Source organism: Mauremys mutica, chromosome 9 (assembly GCF_020497125.1).
Source record: "Mauremys mutica isolate MM-2020 ecotype Southern chromosome 9, ASM2049712v1, whole genome shotgun sequence".
Classification (NCBI taxonomy): domain Eukaryota; kingdom Metazoa; phylum Chordata; order Testudines; family Geoemydidae; genus Mauremys; species Mauremys mutica.
Genome location: NC_059080.1, coordinates 50308423 through 50326221, shown reverse-complemented (window position 1 = coordinate 50326221; position 17799 = coordinate 50308423). Strand labels below are relative to the sequence as shown.

The 17799-nt window shown below is 47.4% G+C and overlaps 1 protein-coding gene across 1 annotated transcript in view; it reads right to left on the bottom strand.

Annotated features, from left to right (window-relative positions):
• The window catches only part of LOC123377562 (ovotransferrin-like), a 58922-nt gene that overhangs the window by 21256 nt on the left and 19867 nt on the right, over window positions 1-17799 (bottom strand). The window contains exons 14-21 of the mRNA XM_045030608.1: window positions 17181-17245; window positions 15857-16041; window positions 12864-13050; window positions 11230-11253; window positions 6230-6237; window positions 4245-4404; window positions 2832-2926; window positions 815-892 (exon numbers count right to left, since the gene is read on the bottom strand). Of these exons, the coding sequence (XP_044886543.1) occupies window positions 815-892; window positions 2832-2926; window positions 4245-4404; window positions 6230-6237; window positions 11230-11253; window positions 12864-13050; window positions 15857-16041; window positions 17181-17245 (802 nt within the window). The remainder of the gene's footprint in view (window positions 1-814; window positions 893-2831; window positions 2927-4244; window positions 4405-6229; window positions 6238-11229; window positions 11254-12863; window positions 13051-15856; window positions 16042-17180; window positions 17246-17799) is intronic.

Here is a 17799-nt window from a genome sequence, read left to right as displayed (position 1 = left end):
GCTGCCCCCAGTGGGGGCTGGCCCAGGCCCCAGCCATGCACCACTAAACATTCCTCAGCTTCCCTCTAGCAGCGGTCCGCTGGATACAGGATACAGACAGATTGTGGAGAGAAATATGTCTAAAACCAGGAAACTATGATTATAAGTTTACAAATATTAGCAGCGTGAGGGTGGTGTAAGACTTAAATAACTAAACTTCAAGTTGAGAGCATCCCTTGAACTCGAGGTTAAAGTTTTGCTGGAGATTTTTGTGGCTTCTTCTGGACCAGCCCCCTTTCCTCATATGGTTCCGTTCTCATGACTCCTGCCCCATTAGCGCCATGCATCCTTTATTTAGCTTATGAACCCAGCTCTTAATATCTAAATAATCCTGCAACCAACCTCCTTAAAAGACTGGAACAAATCTGTACTTTCTAGATCAAAACACTTGAAGACACAATGAGCCAAAAAACAAACAAACAAAAACAAAAACAAAAAAACCCTGAAAACAGAATGAAACCCACTTGAGCTTCTCAGACCTCCATTCCCTATTTGCCCTTCCATCACGGATTTGTCCCAGCCTCTCTAGAAAGATTCTATCCCAGGTTAAGACCAACCGAGTGAAATTTTAGGCAGACCCGTTCCAGTTTTGGCAAAGCTAGGAGAAGGAGACACCAAATCAGACATATAGCTTCCGCTTTACTACGCAGAGGCTAGTGCCTCTCTCTGCAGAATCTGACTGTAATCAGAGGTAAATTCTAAGGCCACCAACTCACAATCAAAACTTGTCATACCCCAAGAGTTTTATGCAAAATCCAAACCAGTGTCTGCTTACCTTGTCATTACTGACTCTGTAAACAGCAGAGCTATCAGTTATGGAGGTCTGGGTGTTTCGGTAAGTGCCTGTTAACAGCTATTAAAAATAAAACAAGACAGAGGAAAATCAATCCTATTTCCAGGCTTCGGAGGAAATGTTTTTTCTACTCAATGAAATTTCAGCAAAACGATGGAATTGTCTGTTTTATGAAATGTTAAACTTATTGTTTCCTATCATTCCAGGAACCTCCCAATCAATTAACACTGGCTGGCTCCATCTCCATGGAACACTTCCATCCCCCAAAATGAAGGACTCCAATATCAAGCCTAATTCAAAGCTGCCATTAATGCTTAATCACAGTCCAGAATGACATGCAATTACAATGCTGTAGGCAGTTTCCTCTCAAGAAAACACTAAACATTCTTTGCTATGTATCCCAGCAGCCTTACTGGAAACAGAATAGGGACACTGAAGACTACCCAAGCAAACAAAAAGCATCGTGTCAAGCTATAATTAATTTTTACTTATGTATGAACAAGTTGTTTAATCAGCCTGATTTCTAAAATCAGGGATGAAACAACATTTAGAACAAGGTAATGGAAATACAGGAATATATAAAGAGATGAACTCAGCTTTGAGACTTTTAAAAAAAGAAAACAATATAGGTCTGATACTTGGCCCACTTTATAATCAAGCTGATTGGGAAAGGGTGATAGATTTAAATACATGTTTTAAAAAGGCATTTACGAAGTCATCATCATTTCCAGTTCTTTCAAAACTCAATAAATATGTGCCAAATAGAAAAAATAGGTTTTCTAATCTTCATGTTTCAAGGAGCATTTTGCAAACAAGAGGGAATAAAACAAAGTGCAGCAGATTCTGTTTATTAGCAACCCCCTCAGTGGCCTGCAAAAAAATTGCCATTATCCAGCAGTTGCCAATAAGTGGAAGGCACATTTGCAGGGCTGCAGCCAGGGTAGGAAACGCTGGCCTTCGAATTGTAGAGCTGCAGCCCCACTGCCCATAGGCACATTTCCTTGGCTGCAGCCCAGATGCTGGGGCTTCTAGAGTGAGTAGGGGCAGTGGGAGTCCACAGAGCTGCACAGCACCTCAACTCTCCAGGGACCGGGGCTCAGCACATCCCAGCGCTTTCTTCCCTGGTGCAGCCCGGGGAGCACAAGGAGAGGTACCATGTAGCTCTGGCACCTGGGCTGCAGCCAGAGGTGAAAGTAAACCAGCATGGTACAGCGTACCCGTAAGAAAATGGCTGCCGATACACAGCCGACCATACCGGCAGGGCCGCCGATTGGGGGGGGGGGAGAGAAGAAAGGGGCAGCCGTCTTGGGCCCTGCACCAGCGGCCAGAGCCCCGAGCCCTTTAAATTGCCACTGGAACCCTGGCTGGGCTGCCTGAGGGAGTCTAGCCCCAACCCCGCCCCTTCCATCTGAGCCCCCACTCCACCTTGCCCAGGACCCTGGCTGCCCTGTGTCCATTAAGTTACTTTCCCTCTTGGCTGCAGCTCCTTTCCCAAGCCTCCCCACAGAGCCCTCAGCCCCTGACCACCTGTGCAATCCCTGTGCACAGGCAGGCTTGCTGGGCTGCAGTCCCAGAAGGAAGCACTAAAGGCTGCAGGCAGTTTGCTAGGCTGCAGCTAGAGAAGGCCCAGACCAGCACTTCCTTTCTTGGCTGCAGCTTGCAAAGCTACCTGCAGCTGGAGCCTTCCTCCTAAAAAACTGTCCTTAATAAATGGCATGCCACTGCCATCATCTGAATCCCATTAACCTTAAAGTCAATAGGACAGGGCTGATTCCCAACAAAATGATACTATTAACCGGAAGCTGTTAACATCCAGGTTTCTATTAAGCAGAATCTACTATACTTGCAAGTTTTAATTTAAAGAACATTCTCCTCTTCCACAAATGCATCCAAAGAGCCCAATAAAGGTTTGAAAAGAAGAGCATGAGCCACTCAGCTTTCATTCACCTTGCCAATCTCAGTAGTGGGAGTACTATAAAACACACCAAACTTGACTTACTCGGACAAACAGCAGTGTTTTTCCTGAGTCACAAAGGCCTACCAGAAGCACTGTCCTCCGGCTGCTCTTCCTGCCCTGGATAAGTTTCCAAACCACTGTGGACAGAGGAAAAATTACAGGATACCAGTATATGACCAAGTATGCATCTGTACAAGCAAATTTTGGATTTTTAATTCGCCATCAGTGGAAGTACTAGTCTAGATACAGCTCAGATGTCTTACCCCTTTTCATCTAACCTTGCTCTGCGCATTATGGATAGCACCTTCTCAGGCTTTGAGTTTCATACTGACGAGGTTTAATACTACCTGGTATAGATGAACAATTAGCTGTTAAAATTAAATAATACTCCCTTTCATTTTGCAAGTCCCACCATCTTTTCTCTAAATCTCTCTAGCTAACTAATGGTTCATACAAACGTTTCTAAATTTTCCAGATAGCCAAACTTCACTGAAAACTCATTGACCACATCTAAAGATATTCAGCTGCAACAGAGCAAAGGCTCTGGGATCCTACTTTTCCATGATACAAAAACCAAAATTCTCTGATAATAAAAACAAAAATCTGTGGTTTTCCACAATTAAGATGAAATGCTGACCTTTAGTTTCCTGAGCCCCAATATATACAGGTATCAGTTTGGACACATTTTATTTATATACAATAGAACCTCATTTATCCGAGCCTCCATATTAAGCGAACCACCAATCACCAGGGGATGACTGCCTGAGCTCCCCTCTTATCTTAAGGGATAGAAAGCTGTTTGCCAATTCTCCTAATTATCCCAATTTCTGATTATATGATCACTGATCTGGCCCCAGTCCTAATTAGATCGGATAAATGGGGTTCCACTGTAAATTGAAAGCACACTGAAAAATCAACCACAAGACGGGGTGGTTGGGCGCACTGAATTTGGGACACTGGTACTTTCAATAAGTTAGGGGGTTGGGGTGGGCCAAGGGGGGTTAGGCCAGGCAGCCTGTCGGGGCGGCCGGGGGAAGGCGGGCCGGGCCGCGCACGGTGTCAGGAGCACCGGGCCGAGGGGAGGCGAACCGGGTAGGGGGTCGGGGTATCGGGTCGGGGTACGGGCCGGCGGGAGGCAGGGCGGGTCGGGGTGCCGGGTCGGGGTACCGGCCGGCGGGAGGGGTATCGGGTCGGGGTACCGGGCCGGGGGGAGGCAGGCCGGGTCGGGGTATCGGGTCGGGGTACCGGGCCGGCGGGAGGGGTGCCGGGTCGGGGTATCGGGCCGGCGGGAGGCAGGCCGGGTCGGGGGGAGGCAGGCCGGGTCGGGGTGCCGGGTCGGGGTACCGGGCCGGGGGGAGGCAGGCCGGGTCGGGGTATCGGGTCGGGGTACGGGCCGGCGGGAGGGGTGCCGGGTCGGGGTACCGGGCCGGCGGGAGGCAGGCCGCGGTCACTCACGCAGGGTCAGGGCCACGGCCAGCAGCGCCAGCAGCACCGAGAGCAGGGTCGCATTCGGCGCCTGCAGCTCCTGCCGCAGCGAGTCCAGGTAAGGCTGCAGCCCGCTTCGCTGGTCGCCCTCCGGCGCCATCCCTTGCCCCGCGCTGGCAGCCACGTGTCCCTAGTCGTGGCCCGCGCCGTCAGAGCGCCGCGCCGTGCAGATGCATCATGGGAAACGTAGTTCCCCGCCCGCGCCCGCCGACGGCTTCGCCGCAAGGCCTCTCGGGAGTTGTGGTCCTCCACATGGACCCTCATGGGAGTTGTAGTTTCTTCCCTCTCCTGGCCTGGAGGGCGGCGCCCTGAGCTGGGCCCCACGGAGTGTTGGTCCCGTCTAGGGTTGCCTGGCCTGACCTAGTTTAACTGCCCCCATTCGCTTGTGGAGGTCACGGGCACAGAGGGCATCTTTCCAGGCCACTTCCGCTCATCTGAGCAGCCCCACCAGGTGTCCGGGTTTCCCCACACCCGGCCTCCAAGCCTCCAGTCTCTGTCCCGGTGGGTTTTTGAGATATACACGTCTGTGGTTTTTCCTTGCTCGTCCTTTTTCCAACATCGATTCTGGTAGAACTGAAAATCCCAGCATGCGTGTTTACTGGAGGCCGCCCTTACTTCTGCGCTGCTGCTGCTGGCGGTGGCGATGCCTTCAGAACTGGGCGGCTGGAGAGCAGCGACTGTGGGCTGGGACTGATTGCCTGGAAAAAGGTAGGTTTAATTTTGATTTTCATTTGTTTTTGAGATCATCACACTAGTTATTTATAAATATTAGCTATTCAAATTAGAAAGGAACTACAGGAGAAACTGTACTCTCCCTCCTCCCAGCAGTGTCCTCTATTTGGGAGCTTAAAATATGGTAATCCTACACAGCGTGAGGGCCCAGCCCTCCTCCCATGGAGCTGAGTGCACAGGGGGTTGGAGCCCAGCTCTGCCAGGAGCCCAGCGCCACAGGTGGCTTTGCTAAGTGCACTCACTCAGCAGTCTGCAGGCAATTGCTGCCAAACAGTCTGTAAAACTTTTAACAGCAACTCTTCTCTTTGCACCAGGGTCATTGGAAGTCATGCCTACCTCCTGCTCCCACGTAGGACAGCCAGCATCGCCACCACACCAGGATTTATCAATTTATAATGCCAAATAGTTACAGAGCATAGTGGGCCATTTCCCGAAGGTTTGACAAGATAGCAGTTCATGAGTCACCAGAGTGACTTGCATGAGTTCCATAGCTAAACGGGCAGTTATATGGAGCACTGTGGGAGTAAGGAAAACATTAATCCTTAATCAGCCTGTTACTGCATCCTTGAATTCTACATATTATATAGTATATTCCATACAAAAAAATGGCATTAAGAGAACATTATTAGCATTGCAAAGTCAAGTACTCAAAAGTTAGGAAAGGTCAGGATTAAGGCTGCTTAGCAACCTGAAGTGTGCCCCCTTGTGTATGTACATTATATTGTCTCTAATGACATGAGTACATACAGTACTATATTTTCCACAGGGCCCCTACTAAATTTCTAGATATGTAGTGAATTTTTGGATATAAATAATCAATTTTGAAATTACTCACATTTGATGGTACTGGTTTTTAACACATAGGGCTTGCTCCTCTAAAATTAACAACTCGGCAAGCTGCTGCTAGTAGAAGCTAAAATCATTAAGTACGTCTGAGATGTAAATTAGCAAAGCATCCCCAAGGAGCCCCAAGCCCTTTAAATACCAGCCCCAGCCCAGCCGCTGGAGCTGCAGGGGGGGATTTAAAGGGCTCGGGACTCTGCGGTGGCCAGAGCCCTTTAATTTGCCCCAGGGGGCTCCCAGCTGCAGAGGTGGCTGGGCGCCCCAGACTGATTTAAAGGGCCTCTGGCTCCCAGCCACAGACAGTGCCCCAGGGCCTTTAAATCTTGAGAGGCCACACCTCTCGCAGGACTCTGGCAGTACCGATAAGTCCTGTAAATTACTTTCACCCCTGGAATACACAGAGGCCTGAAAATATGCTGTCACTCTGCAAATTAAAAACTGGCCATTTATGATCTGATTTCAGAATTACTGACCTCAGAGCTTTCAAAAATGATGAGGCAGAGCCCCCAAAAAATCATGGGCTTAAAAATCTTGAGGTTTTTTTAAATAATAAATTTTTTATTCTTTTTGCAGACTTTAGGAGGCACACCTAAGCTTTTTCAAGTTTTTCTCTACAAACATCAGACCTATAAGTTTCCCTTTTTTGTTAATGAAAGCTAAGGTTACTTTTCACACAGTCTCTTGACTGTAGCAACTGGGGCTTTGGGGAAAAGTCCAATCACAATCACAATCACAAGCGTTAGCAACACTGGCCCAGATCAGGACATATAAGCCGTAAAAAAATCCAAAACTAGTGTTTAAATAATCCAAAGGGAACTCTGAAACTGAAGCCCCATAGTCAAATATCCTGTACTTTAAGAGCACTGCTATAAATTACAGATCAACACCCTTGCTCAGCAAGTTAGCTTAACCTGACGGCACTTTGTAAGCCCCTTCAGGATTCAGCCTGAAGCAAGCTGGGCTGCACTAGAAATAATAAGCGTGGAGGGTCCAGGGTTTCCCACAGTGGCCCAGGCTCCCTGGGTGGCTCTTACCATGGCCCAGCTCCAGCTTCTGGCCTGGCCAGTGGGCAGGGCCTGTGAGGAAGAGGAGGAGCAGGGGTGAGACTGGTGCTTCCTCTGAGCCTCAGGCAGGTGCACAGCTGGAACAAATACCATCCTGGAGTCATTCAGCCCAGGACTTGAACGCTGCATTTTGAGACTGTCCCACCCAATTCATGTTACCCTAAGCAGATATGACCCTTAACTTTAATTGCTGTATGCTGACTGGCCAACAGATAAGCTAAGCAAGTTGGCAAGAGCTGGGAGAAGATACTTCCTCCTACTTGTCTGCAGTTACTACCTCATGCAACTTTTTCACAAGTGAACCAGATTTTGGCGGGGCTTGGGCTGAGTCTGGTGCTAAGAAGCCACAGCCTCCTAGCAAATCTTAGCCCTATGATTGGTACCTGCCCCACTTGCCCATGTGGCAGAACAACCAATCAGAGCTGCTGCAAGAAAGGGTTGGCTAATGTTCTCCTAGATCAAGGGTGGGCAAACTTTTTGGCCCTAGGGCCACATCGAGTACAGAAATTGTATGGAGGGCCAGGTAGGGAAGGCTGGGGGAGGCTAAGCCTCCCCAAACAGCGAGGCATGGCCTGCCCCTGCCCCCTATCCTGCCCCCTGGAACTCCCACCCCCATCCAACCCCCCCAGGACTCCTGCATCCTATCTAAACACCCCTCCTCTCTGCCCCCTGACCATCCCCCCAGGACGCCCATCCCCTGCTTCCCACCCCCTGACCACTCCCCAGAGGCCCCCCTCCCCCATCCAACCCTCCTTGCTCTCTGTGCCCTACGTTACCTGTTCCCTTAACCCCACCACCCCATGAGAATAGTGTCAGCTCCTGGGGTGGGGGAATGCACTGCAGCAGAAGGACCCTGGACAGCCGTGGTGGGCTCTGACTCTAGCCCCTAGCTGTGGAGTAATGAGAAAACTGAGGTAGGGAAATGTGTGTAGGCGTGACTTCGTCTAGATCTGTGTATTTCTTGTATGAATAAGGAGCAGAGACCTGTCTGTAAGTTTCATGCATTGCACTATTTACATAGCCCCTTGAAGAAGTAAACTGTAATCCAGAAGTCTTATACCATTGGATGGAGTTCTGTGAGAGAGCGTGTTGAAGCTGTTGAGGAGCCTGAGGGGTCAGTACCCACCGGGCAGTTTGACTGTGCAGCCTCAGCCCTCAGGAGGGGGTGCTAGATAGAGGATCAGCACCCCAAGAGTGTGCCTAGGGACCCGAAGATAGGGGCAGTTCCTGGGCACTGTTCCAACTCTGGAGGCTGAAAGCCCTGAGGGATTCAGTTGCTAGCTCCCTACATAGCAGTCTGGGAGTAGCCAAGAAGCAGGGCCGTCCTTAGCCATAGGCAGAACAGGCAGCCGCCTAGGGCACCACTAGGTCTGGGGGCACCGCTCTGCCCAGCCCGGACAGATGGGAAGCAGTGGAGCATGTAAGAGCAGGGCTGCTGGGTCCTAGAGAGAGCTGAATGCAGCACAGTCTGAGGGAGGGGATTGGCTGCTGGGGTCTCTGGGAAGGGGTGGGGGAAGGAACTCACCTGAAGGGTGACCAGATGTCCCATTTTATAGGGACAGTCCCGATTTTTGGGTCTTTTTCTTATATAGGCTCCTATTCCCCCCCACCCCATCCCGATTTTTCACATTTGCTGTCTGGTCATCCTAGATGGGGGTAATTGGTACCTATATAAGACAAAGCCCCAAATATCGGAACTAGCCCTATAAAATCCAGACATCTGGATCTGGTCACCCTAGCTGGGGAGTGCGTCTCCCCCCCCAGGCTGGCAGCGATCCATCTCATCCAGGGGGAGCTGCACAGGGCAGAATGAGCTGCTGTGGCTCCATGGGTGCCCCGTCCCTGAGATCAGATGCTGTGCTAACTTCACCATGGTCTGTTGGGCTGGCAGTGGTGCCCACTGGCATGTGATCGGACCTGAGGGTTTGCTGCTGCTGTTGCCACTCTGCACCCCAAGAGGTGGATTTTGGGGTCCTGCAGTTTTCTACCTATCTCTTCCTCTAGTGCAGCTGTTGGACCAGCAGGCTGGGGGGTGAGCCAAGCATGAAAGCAGTACTGCGTCGCCATTTAGATTGTCATTTAACAAATTTGTTTGCCAAAAATGCTTGCTAACAATCCTGAATTCAATTTCAATATTTAAAAAAAAAAAATCAATATCTTAGCCAAAAACAGAAAATTAAGTTGTTGACAATTATTTGTGACAAGTTTGGTATGGGGAAGGGAGTGGGCCCGTTTTCATCAGAGAAACAAAAAATGTTGACTGACTTTCCTATAGCCCTGTTACTGCTAAATAGAGCCCTCCAACAACTGTAATATGCTCATCTCCTTACTAATGTATAGAGCAGGGGTCGGCAACCTACGGCACATGTGCCAAAGGTGGCATGCGAGATGATTTTTGATGGCATGCAGCGGTGGGCTGAGCGGCTCAAGGAACCCCAGGCTGGCAGTGGGCTGAGCAGGCCGGTGGCTAAGACCCCGGCTGAGCCATTCAACCCGCTGTCGGCCTGGGATTCCATTCACTCAGCTGGTAGGTGGGCTGAGCAGGACTAAATTCAACGAAATAGGAAAACAAGAGCAACTAACGACAAAGTGTAAGAACATAGAGCAGTGGTCCCCAACCTTTACCCGCCAGACGAAGGACCGTGGCGGTGGATGAGCATCCGCCAAAATGCCGCCAAATTACGGCAGCATTTCAGCGGCAACACCTCTGGATGATGATGCTTGTTGGTGGCAAGTGGCGTCATCCAGAGGCGTCGCTGCCAAAATGTCGCCGAATTTCGGTGCCATTTCGGCGGATGCTCATCCGCCGGCCAGTACGCAGGTGCACTGAGAGGCCCCTGTGGGCGCCATGGCACCCTCGGGTACCGCATTGGGGCCCCTGACCTAGACAGCTTCCTGAAGCACGGCGATCGTTTTGATTTAAATGGACTTGAACTGTATGAAGAATTGAGTACACTGTCATCAATGTTGCCACATGCAAAATGGATGATGGACATAGTACAGTTTACTCATAAGGCAAACTTGTTGACATATATCCTAATGTGTACATTGCTACTCGTATTCTACTGACAAATCCTGTAACAGTAGCATCAGGAGAACAGAGTTTCTCAAAACTAAAGCCCATTAAAAACTATCTCCGCTCTACAAGGAGTCAGGAACACTTGACTGGTCTTACTATTCTTGCAATCGAACAAGACATCACTTTGTCTTTGTCATACGATGACATTACTGATTTTGCAGCCAAAAAAGTCAGAAAGATTGCTTTTAATTAAAAATAAATCCTTGTTTCAATACCTCTTCATAGAAATTTCCAATAAAATGTTGACAAATTAAAAAAATATATTATTTGCATCATTCTGTCAAATCAGAATTTTTTCTATAGTGCTACTTCTTTAGAGCGAGTCCATCAGCATTACAGTGTGCTTAATTAAGTTAAACTGGTTTTAATAACATGCATGTGGCAAGTTTTCCAGTAGTGTAAGCTTATGTTTGTCTTGTTAAGAGCAAGACAGGCACAGGGGCACCAGTTTAATAATCCTGCCTAGGGCACCATAAATCCTAAGGACGGCCCTGCCAAGAAGGGTACTTGACTGGAGCTATGACAGGCTGGTCGGACCATGCATTCTCCTAGAGAGTTGATGTGTCAATAATTCGGAGATTTTAGCTGGTTCGATACAATTGTCCTGCTGGAAAAGCACACAATCTAAATTTTCCATGCAGTGAACTATGTTTATTTGCTGGTTACAGGTGCCAACCTATTGCATCAGAAATGCTGGTCATGTAGCATTAGTGGAAATTGCAGCTCAACATTTCTGACTGGTTCCACTTGGTATCTAAGGTTTGGTGCTGAATAAGCTCTACTGGTTTGGGTTATTCTGGGTATGTATTATTACTATTTGTATGACCATAGCAGCTATATAGATGCATTGTTAGTGCTTCCAGAGAAATATGATAGGCATACCATACACACTGAAAAATAAATATGTACATTTCTGTGAGGCTGGCTTGTGCTATTCTGTGTACTTGATAGCATTCTGGAATAGCTGAGACTCCAAATGCAAAGGAGAACTTCAAACTAAATCACAGCAAGCCCAATGTTAGACTCTGAGATTTTATTTCTTGCTCTGGTGACAGCAGGGAGTCAAATGTCATGAGAACAGGCTAGACACCTCTTCAACAGTGAGTTAAAGTTGGGGAAGAGACAGCAGCAATCCAGCTAGCTAGAGTTCAGTGCTGAGAACGCTACAAGGAATGAAGCATCCAGATTTTTCCTCCCACTGTGAGGCGCTCCCGTTAATCTGATCAGTCCAAGTCACTGAAGCTGCAGACTTGGAGGAGTTCTGTAAGGGGAAGAGAACAGGCAGATTCAGGTATTGGTGGCAGCCTGTTTAAACAGAAAATAAATACACCTCAAATCCTACCAGCACAGATAACACTACTGTAACAATCTCTCCATGTGGAAAACATACTCTAGGTTTACATGCACAAAGTGCTTCAAAGAGCTCTCCCAACCCAGTCCCAACAGGATTTCACTGTTTGGAATGGATCAAGGGCAGGCTGCTCAGAGCTACTCTGGCCGTGTGTCCTCCAAGCAGGAAGCACCATAGGAAATGGGGCAGGAGCACTAGCTGGCTGGAGAGCTCACAGCAATATATTGTTTCCAGCTCTCTCTGAACCATAGAATATCAGGGTTGGAAGGGACCTCAGGAGGTCATCTAGTCCAACCCTCTGCTCAAAGCAGGTCCAATCCCCAACTAAATCATCCCAGCCAGAGCTTTTTCAAGCCTGACCTTAAAAACCTGTAAGGAAGGAAATTCCACCACCTCCCTAGGTAACCCCTTCCAGTGCTTTACCACCCTCCTAGTGAAAAAGTTTTTCCTAATATCCAACCTAAACCTCCCCCACTGCAACTTGAGACCATTACTCCTTGTTCTGTCATCAGGTACCACTGAGAACAGTCTAGATCCATCCTCGTTGGAACCCCCTTTCAGATAGTTGAAAGCAGCTATCAAATCCCCCATCATTCTTCTCTTCTGCAGACTAAACAAACCCAGTCCCCTCAGCCTCTCTGCATAAGTCATGTGCTCCAGCCCCCTAATCATTTTTGTTGCCCTCCGCGGGACTCTTCAATTTTTCCACATCCTTCTTGTAGTGTGGGGCCCAAAACTGGACACAGTACTCCAGATGAGGCCTCACCAATGTCGAATAGAGGGGAATGATCACGTCCCTCAATCTGCTGGCAATGCCCCTATTTATACAGCCCAAAATGCCGTTAGCCTTCTTGACAACAAGGGCACACCGTTGACTCATATCCAGCTTCTCGTCCACTGTAACCCCTAGGTCCTTTTCTGCAGAACTGCTGCCTAGCCATTCGGTCCCTAGTCTGTAGCAGTGCATGGGATTCTTCCGTCCTAAGTGCAGTTAAAGTTGGAGAATAAACTTTTTCATAATATTAGTGACCAGTGGACTGGATGGGCTCAAGGGACTTGTTAAGAGGCTTCTAGGGAACTGGTTCAAATCTGTGCCAGGTCTTCTCCTCTAATTTGCCGCCGCCTTGGCAATCTCAGATGAGAGGCCAAGTACTAAATGGATGTGAAAAAGGAACTCGTCGTCTCTTCTCCTAATGCGCAGTTTCTACAAAACAGGACTGAGCACACTGGCGGGGCAGGGAAGGTTGCATCACCACTTCTCATACTGTACCTATACTAGAGATAAATAACAGACCCTAGTGTCTGGTGATACTAATCCAGCATGGTTCAACTCATAACATTTTTACAAGAAAAAAACATGTATTGGTATGTTCATAAGTCGTTGCCTTCATTTTGCTTGGAAAACTGGACTGGGCAGGGACAGACATAACTCCCTTGAGCCCCAACTCCCCATGATATTCATATCTATGTAGCAGACAGATGCAGTTCATCTGTTTCTCATCTGGGTTTGTTACAGTTACCTGATGGTGAGCACTTATTGAGACTAGAGACAGAATCAAAGTAGTCTTTTCCCAGGAACTGCTCATAGGTTGTTCCTATGGAGAGTTGAATCAGGCACGTGGTGGAATCCTTGAATAAAAGGTCCTTGGTTTCAGACTGAAATATCTGGAAAATAGCTGTCTGAGATCCATGGCTTCCATACAGTTCCTGAAATACAGGAATGAATGGGTAAATGGACATAGATGATAGCAAAGACTCAGCCTCATGCAAAGTCAGATCATCTGTAGGGCGTAAAGCTGGAGAAAGTTCTCTCACCATCAACAGAACAATGTAAGAAAAAATATTTGCATATATTCCCAAAATAACTTTTCTACAGCGACGGGAGGAGAGCAGAAGAATCCACAAAATCCAGTAGGGGCCTCACCTTGCAGATTTACCTGGAAAGAGCTCAGATAATACGGTGATGGGCAAGGTAGAAAGCCCTAATACAGAGAGCAGAGACTGCAATATGAAGCCGTGTATCACTGCATGACTGGTCTTAATCAGTTTTGGTCCTATAGAAATAGTGAGAGATCTCAAAATACATATTTTCCTCATGCAGAGGGCTGGATTCTCCAGTCTCACAAATTCACATTGCGGCTCAATTTAAGGTGGCCAGAGATTCCCATAGGACAATTCCTCTTGTATACCAGGTGTGACGTTGCACCCCATAATGCTTTATATAAATATGCTTATGAGTGTAAATATGACATAACTGGAATATGTTTTATGCTAGATATGGCATGTAACATATCTTTGCAAAAGTTATGTTCTACTGAATGTATTCATCCTATTTGTATGCATGTATCATTTTTATATCTAAATACAAGCATAGAACCAACGCTCATAACTTCAAAGTGTTGCTGTAGGAAGCACATAAGGCAGATTTGGTAAACATAGTGTGAAGGGGTTGTTCAAGTAATTGGGAAAGCTAATAGTGGACCTAGAGAGACGCCAACCCACATCTGAGCTTTCCTGGTGTTAGGCCTGAATAAAGATGTAGCACAAAACCAGTTATGCCAACCTGACTGAAGTCAGGCTAACAGAGGTTTCTGGGTAATCCCAGAGTGGAAAATACTGAGAAGCAGCATTGTCTCACAAAGCCCTGGGAAAGAGTGAGATAAGTGAGGGGGCTGGTACCAGTTGTGTTGTGTTAAGAAACAGTGTTTGAAGAACTAATAAGAAACACAAGCATCTCACAGTTCTGACTCTAATTCCCTGGTTTAGTGTTCGGTGTGTTTTAACTCCCTCACATTCCTAACCTTTGGCGCTTGTTGAGATATTAACAATTTAATGCTGTAGAGACTAGGCATGCGTATATATTAAAAGGTGTCTAATTTCTAGTTGTTAGACAAAGGGGGTGGGTTGCTCAAGTGAATGATCTATGACATAATAAAACTGTCTATATAGGCTAGTACTAAGCTGTAAAGGGCTGCTGGTTCTTTTCGGATACGAGCTGCTCTTTCTTGACGCGTGCACTTGTCAATAAAGAGCTTTTGATCGGACCTTGCTGGTGTTGCCTGTCTCTCTGCGGTCAGACAACGAACTTCGCTGTCGGGGTTCGAGTCCCTGACACTGGGAACGTTCAAACTAACAATGGCGTCGGCCTATAAAGAACTGAGTCATGCATGGACATGTGACTTGCCTATGTGTCTCCAAAACTCTATCTTGTAGCTGTGATTCTGCATGGGAGAACATTAGAGGTTTCCATCCACAAGAGAGAGACTATATAAGGCCCTGGAAAACCCCTCCATTTTGTCTTCAGCTGGCTCAAGAGAGAACCTCTCCACCCCAAAGAGATGCCTGAAATAAACTGGAACAAAGGACAGTAACTACGGGGGTGTGGGTGATTGCTGGACCCAGACTAGGTGGAAGTCTAGTATATCAAAGAAACTTATTGGAACATCTCTGAGGGTGAGATTTACCTGCATTTAGTTTCCTACTGTATTAGGCTTAGACTTGCATGTTTTTGTTTTATTTTGCTTGGTAATTTACTTTGTTCTGTCTGTTATTACTTGGAATCACTTAAATCCTACTTTTTATATTTAATAAAATCACATTTTACTTATTAATTAACCTAGAGCAAGTATTAATACCTGGGGAGCAAACAGCTGTGCGTATCTCTCTATCAGTGTTATAGAGGGCGAACAATTTATGAGTTTACCCTGTATAAGCTTTATACATAGTAAAATGGATTTGTTTGGGGTTTGGACCCCATTGGGAGCTGGGTATCTGGGTGCTGGAGACAGGAGCACTTCTTAAGCTGTTTTCAGTTAAGCCTGCAGCTTTTGAGGGACATGGTTCAGACCAGGGTATGTGTTTGTAGCAGGCTAGCATGTCTGGCACAACCAGGCGAGGTACTGAAGTCCCAACCTGCCAAGGAAAGCTTAGAGGTAGTCTCCGCACATCAGGTGGCAGTCCCAGGGGGGGTTTCTGTGACCCAAGCCGTCACAGCAGGAATCTCTGCCAGCAAGAGGAAGGTCTTGATCCCCTCTACTTTTCTTGCAATGGTATGAAACACTGTTTGTGGGTTCAGATTTCCAGTAGATGAGACAGAATATGGAAACAAGCTGAAACTGAGTGGAAAGTTTATATAGTCTGTGATGCCATAAAATATCTGGCTTATGGCATCCTATGGGAATGGCACCAGTGCCTACCAAAGTCATTGGGAGACCTTTCATTAAATGCAAAGGGCTGATAGAAAATTGGACTGATTGAATGAAAAAAAATTCAGTGTGATAGACTGCCCCTCATCTATTACATTTGTAGCAGTATGGTCATCCACTCTCATGAATCCAAACACTGATACAAAATGGAGGGGTTTTCCTCTGGATTTGAACAGGGAGTTGGACTTGCTGATAAAAGTTTCTAATACTGGCTTGTCTCACTTATGCATTACCTGTTATTGGCTCACGCTAAATACTAAGAGGGGAATATAAAAACAAGCTGAATAGATTTCTCCCCCAGTACTGACCTGTTGGTTTATCAGCATGTCACGGACAGCAGCTGCTCTGTCTGGACGTGTGACCACAGCATGGGCAGGAACTAGAGCCAGGTGGCATTTCTTGTATTCATCAGGACGGGCGCGCTTTCCATCCCGGCACAGCAACTCGAACTGGTCACTTTTCAGCCCCTTTGCCCAGTCAGCAGCATTATGTCCTTGAAAGAGAATTAGATGGAAGTTCTAGAGCTGTTTGACAGCACCAGGCTTTACTCTGAGTGTGGCTGCCCATGGGGGGGTATCACTGGGAATGTCTGGGTGTGCGCTTGTATTTGCATACATGCACGTGTCTAAGAGATGCACTGACTAGAGCTCAACAGGAAGCTGCTGGCGTGGGGGAGACTGTCAGGGCAATCTGGAGGATTTATTCACACATCTTCTATTAATATTCATTCTACTAGAGGATATGTCTAATCCCCTCGGCTGGCTTGAAGACCGTAGCCAAGGCTTGTGGAAATGGGTATTGAACTCTCAGGTGTACAGACAGTGACTGGCAGACTCTGTGACAGGCTGGCAGGGGCGAGAACCCTGCATGAAGCTGTTGAGTGGGAGTTGGGCTGACTGGGGCAGGTGTGGCTTGTTAATTCTATGAGGAAGGAAGGGAAGGGGGTTAGCCTGTGGTCAGAGAACTAGGGACAGAGAGAGCCTGTCCTTGCAGGAAGCCCTGGGACCAGTCTTGGGGAGAAAGCCTGGACTGGGGTTTCTGTTCTATGATTGTTGTTTGAGTTACAAGTGAAGTCATACCCCAGGAAAGGGGTAAGACTGATCTCAGACAGAACAGGCAGTCTTTATCTGGAACAGGGTGGACATGCCATCTGCTCCCCAACACCAGAGCAAGGTGAGCAGGACTTGGGCCATAGACTGCAGTGACCAGCCACTGGAGTCTGAAGCTAGCACTAGTGTGTGTGTGCGCCCACCCAAATCTGCATATTTCTATCCCTGAGCAGATAACGAGGCTTTGCCCTCCTATGACCTGATCCAAAGCCCACTGAAGGCGATGGAAAGACTCCCATTGACTTCAGCTGATTTTGGCTCAAGCCCATAGAGAACAGTGGGATGGCGATGAAGGGAAGCAATGCTACTAAAGCCATGTACTTCATCAGCAGCTACGTCAGCATGGGGTATTCCCGCCAGCATGATGAAGTGCTCCCCTTCTCCACAGCCCTTTCCATTCTCTGTGCTTACTGACAGATCTAGTGCCTAAACCTTTACAGACAGCCTGTCTGTACCATAGGTTTCATGAGTATCCAGTCTAGTCATTTATGGAGTCTACTGTCAAGGTGAAATAATCACATACCATCGGTGTTCTCACTGACAATGGTGTGCTTAACAAAGGCCACGTCTCCCTTTTCAACCAGGCACCTAACAAATACCGAGAGAGAAGACAATCAGGAGTTACAGGTGTTTGTGAATCGTTGCCTTCCCTGCAGATCTGCTGTTGACACTTGTCATCTTTTGTGACCTGAACCTGTGAGCGTTTTTAGCTCTGCTAGAATTGACAAGGACAGTTAAAATGTAACCTTTTACCACCAGCAATGTGCGGAGTCCAGCATGCATTTCACCACTGACACTTTTTAATTTAACAGAAAATATAAGCTTTGTCCAATGAATAAGAAACTTAAAATAATAAAATATTAATTTTATTTATTTTGTTGTTGCATGACTCAATTTGCTACCCTCAAAATCCTTGTCATTTCTGTCAGTGAGGATCCTGACTGTACATTTCAATAGGGATAGCCTGTGAAAGGTGGAGCTTACACCAAAACTACTGCGAGCCATGAAGCACTGCTGCGTTGGGTCATTTCTTTACCAGTACGGAGTGAAACACAATGAATTGCCTAGCAAGGCTCATACCAGCACAAGCTACTTAGTCCTGAGCTGTTGGAAAGTGCCAAGGAGCTGGCCTGGGCAGGAAC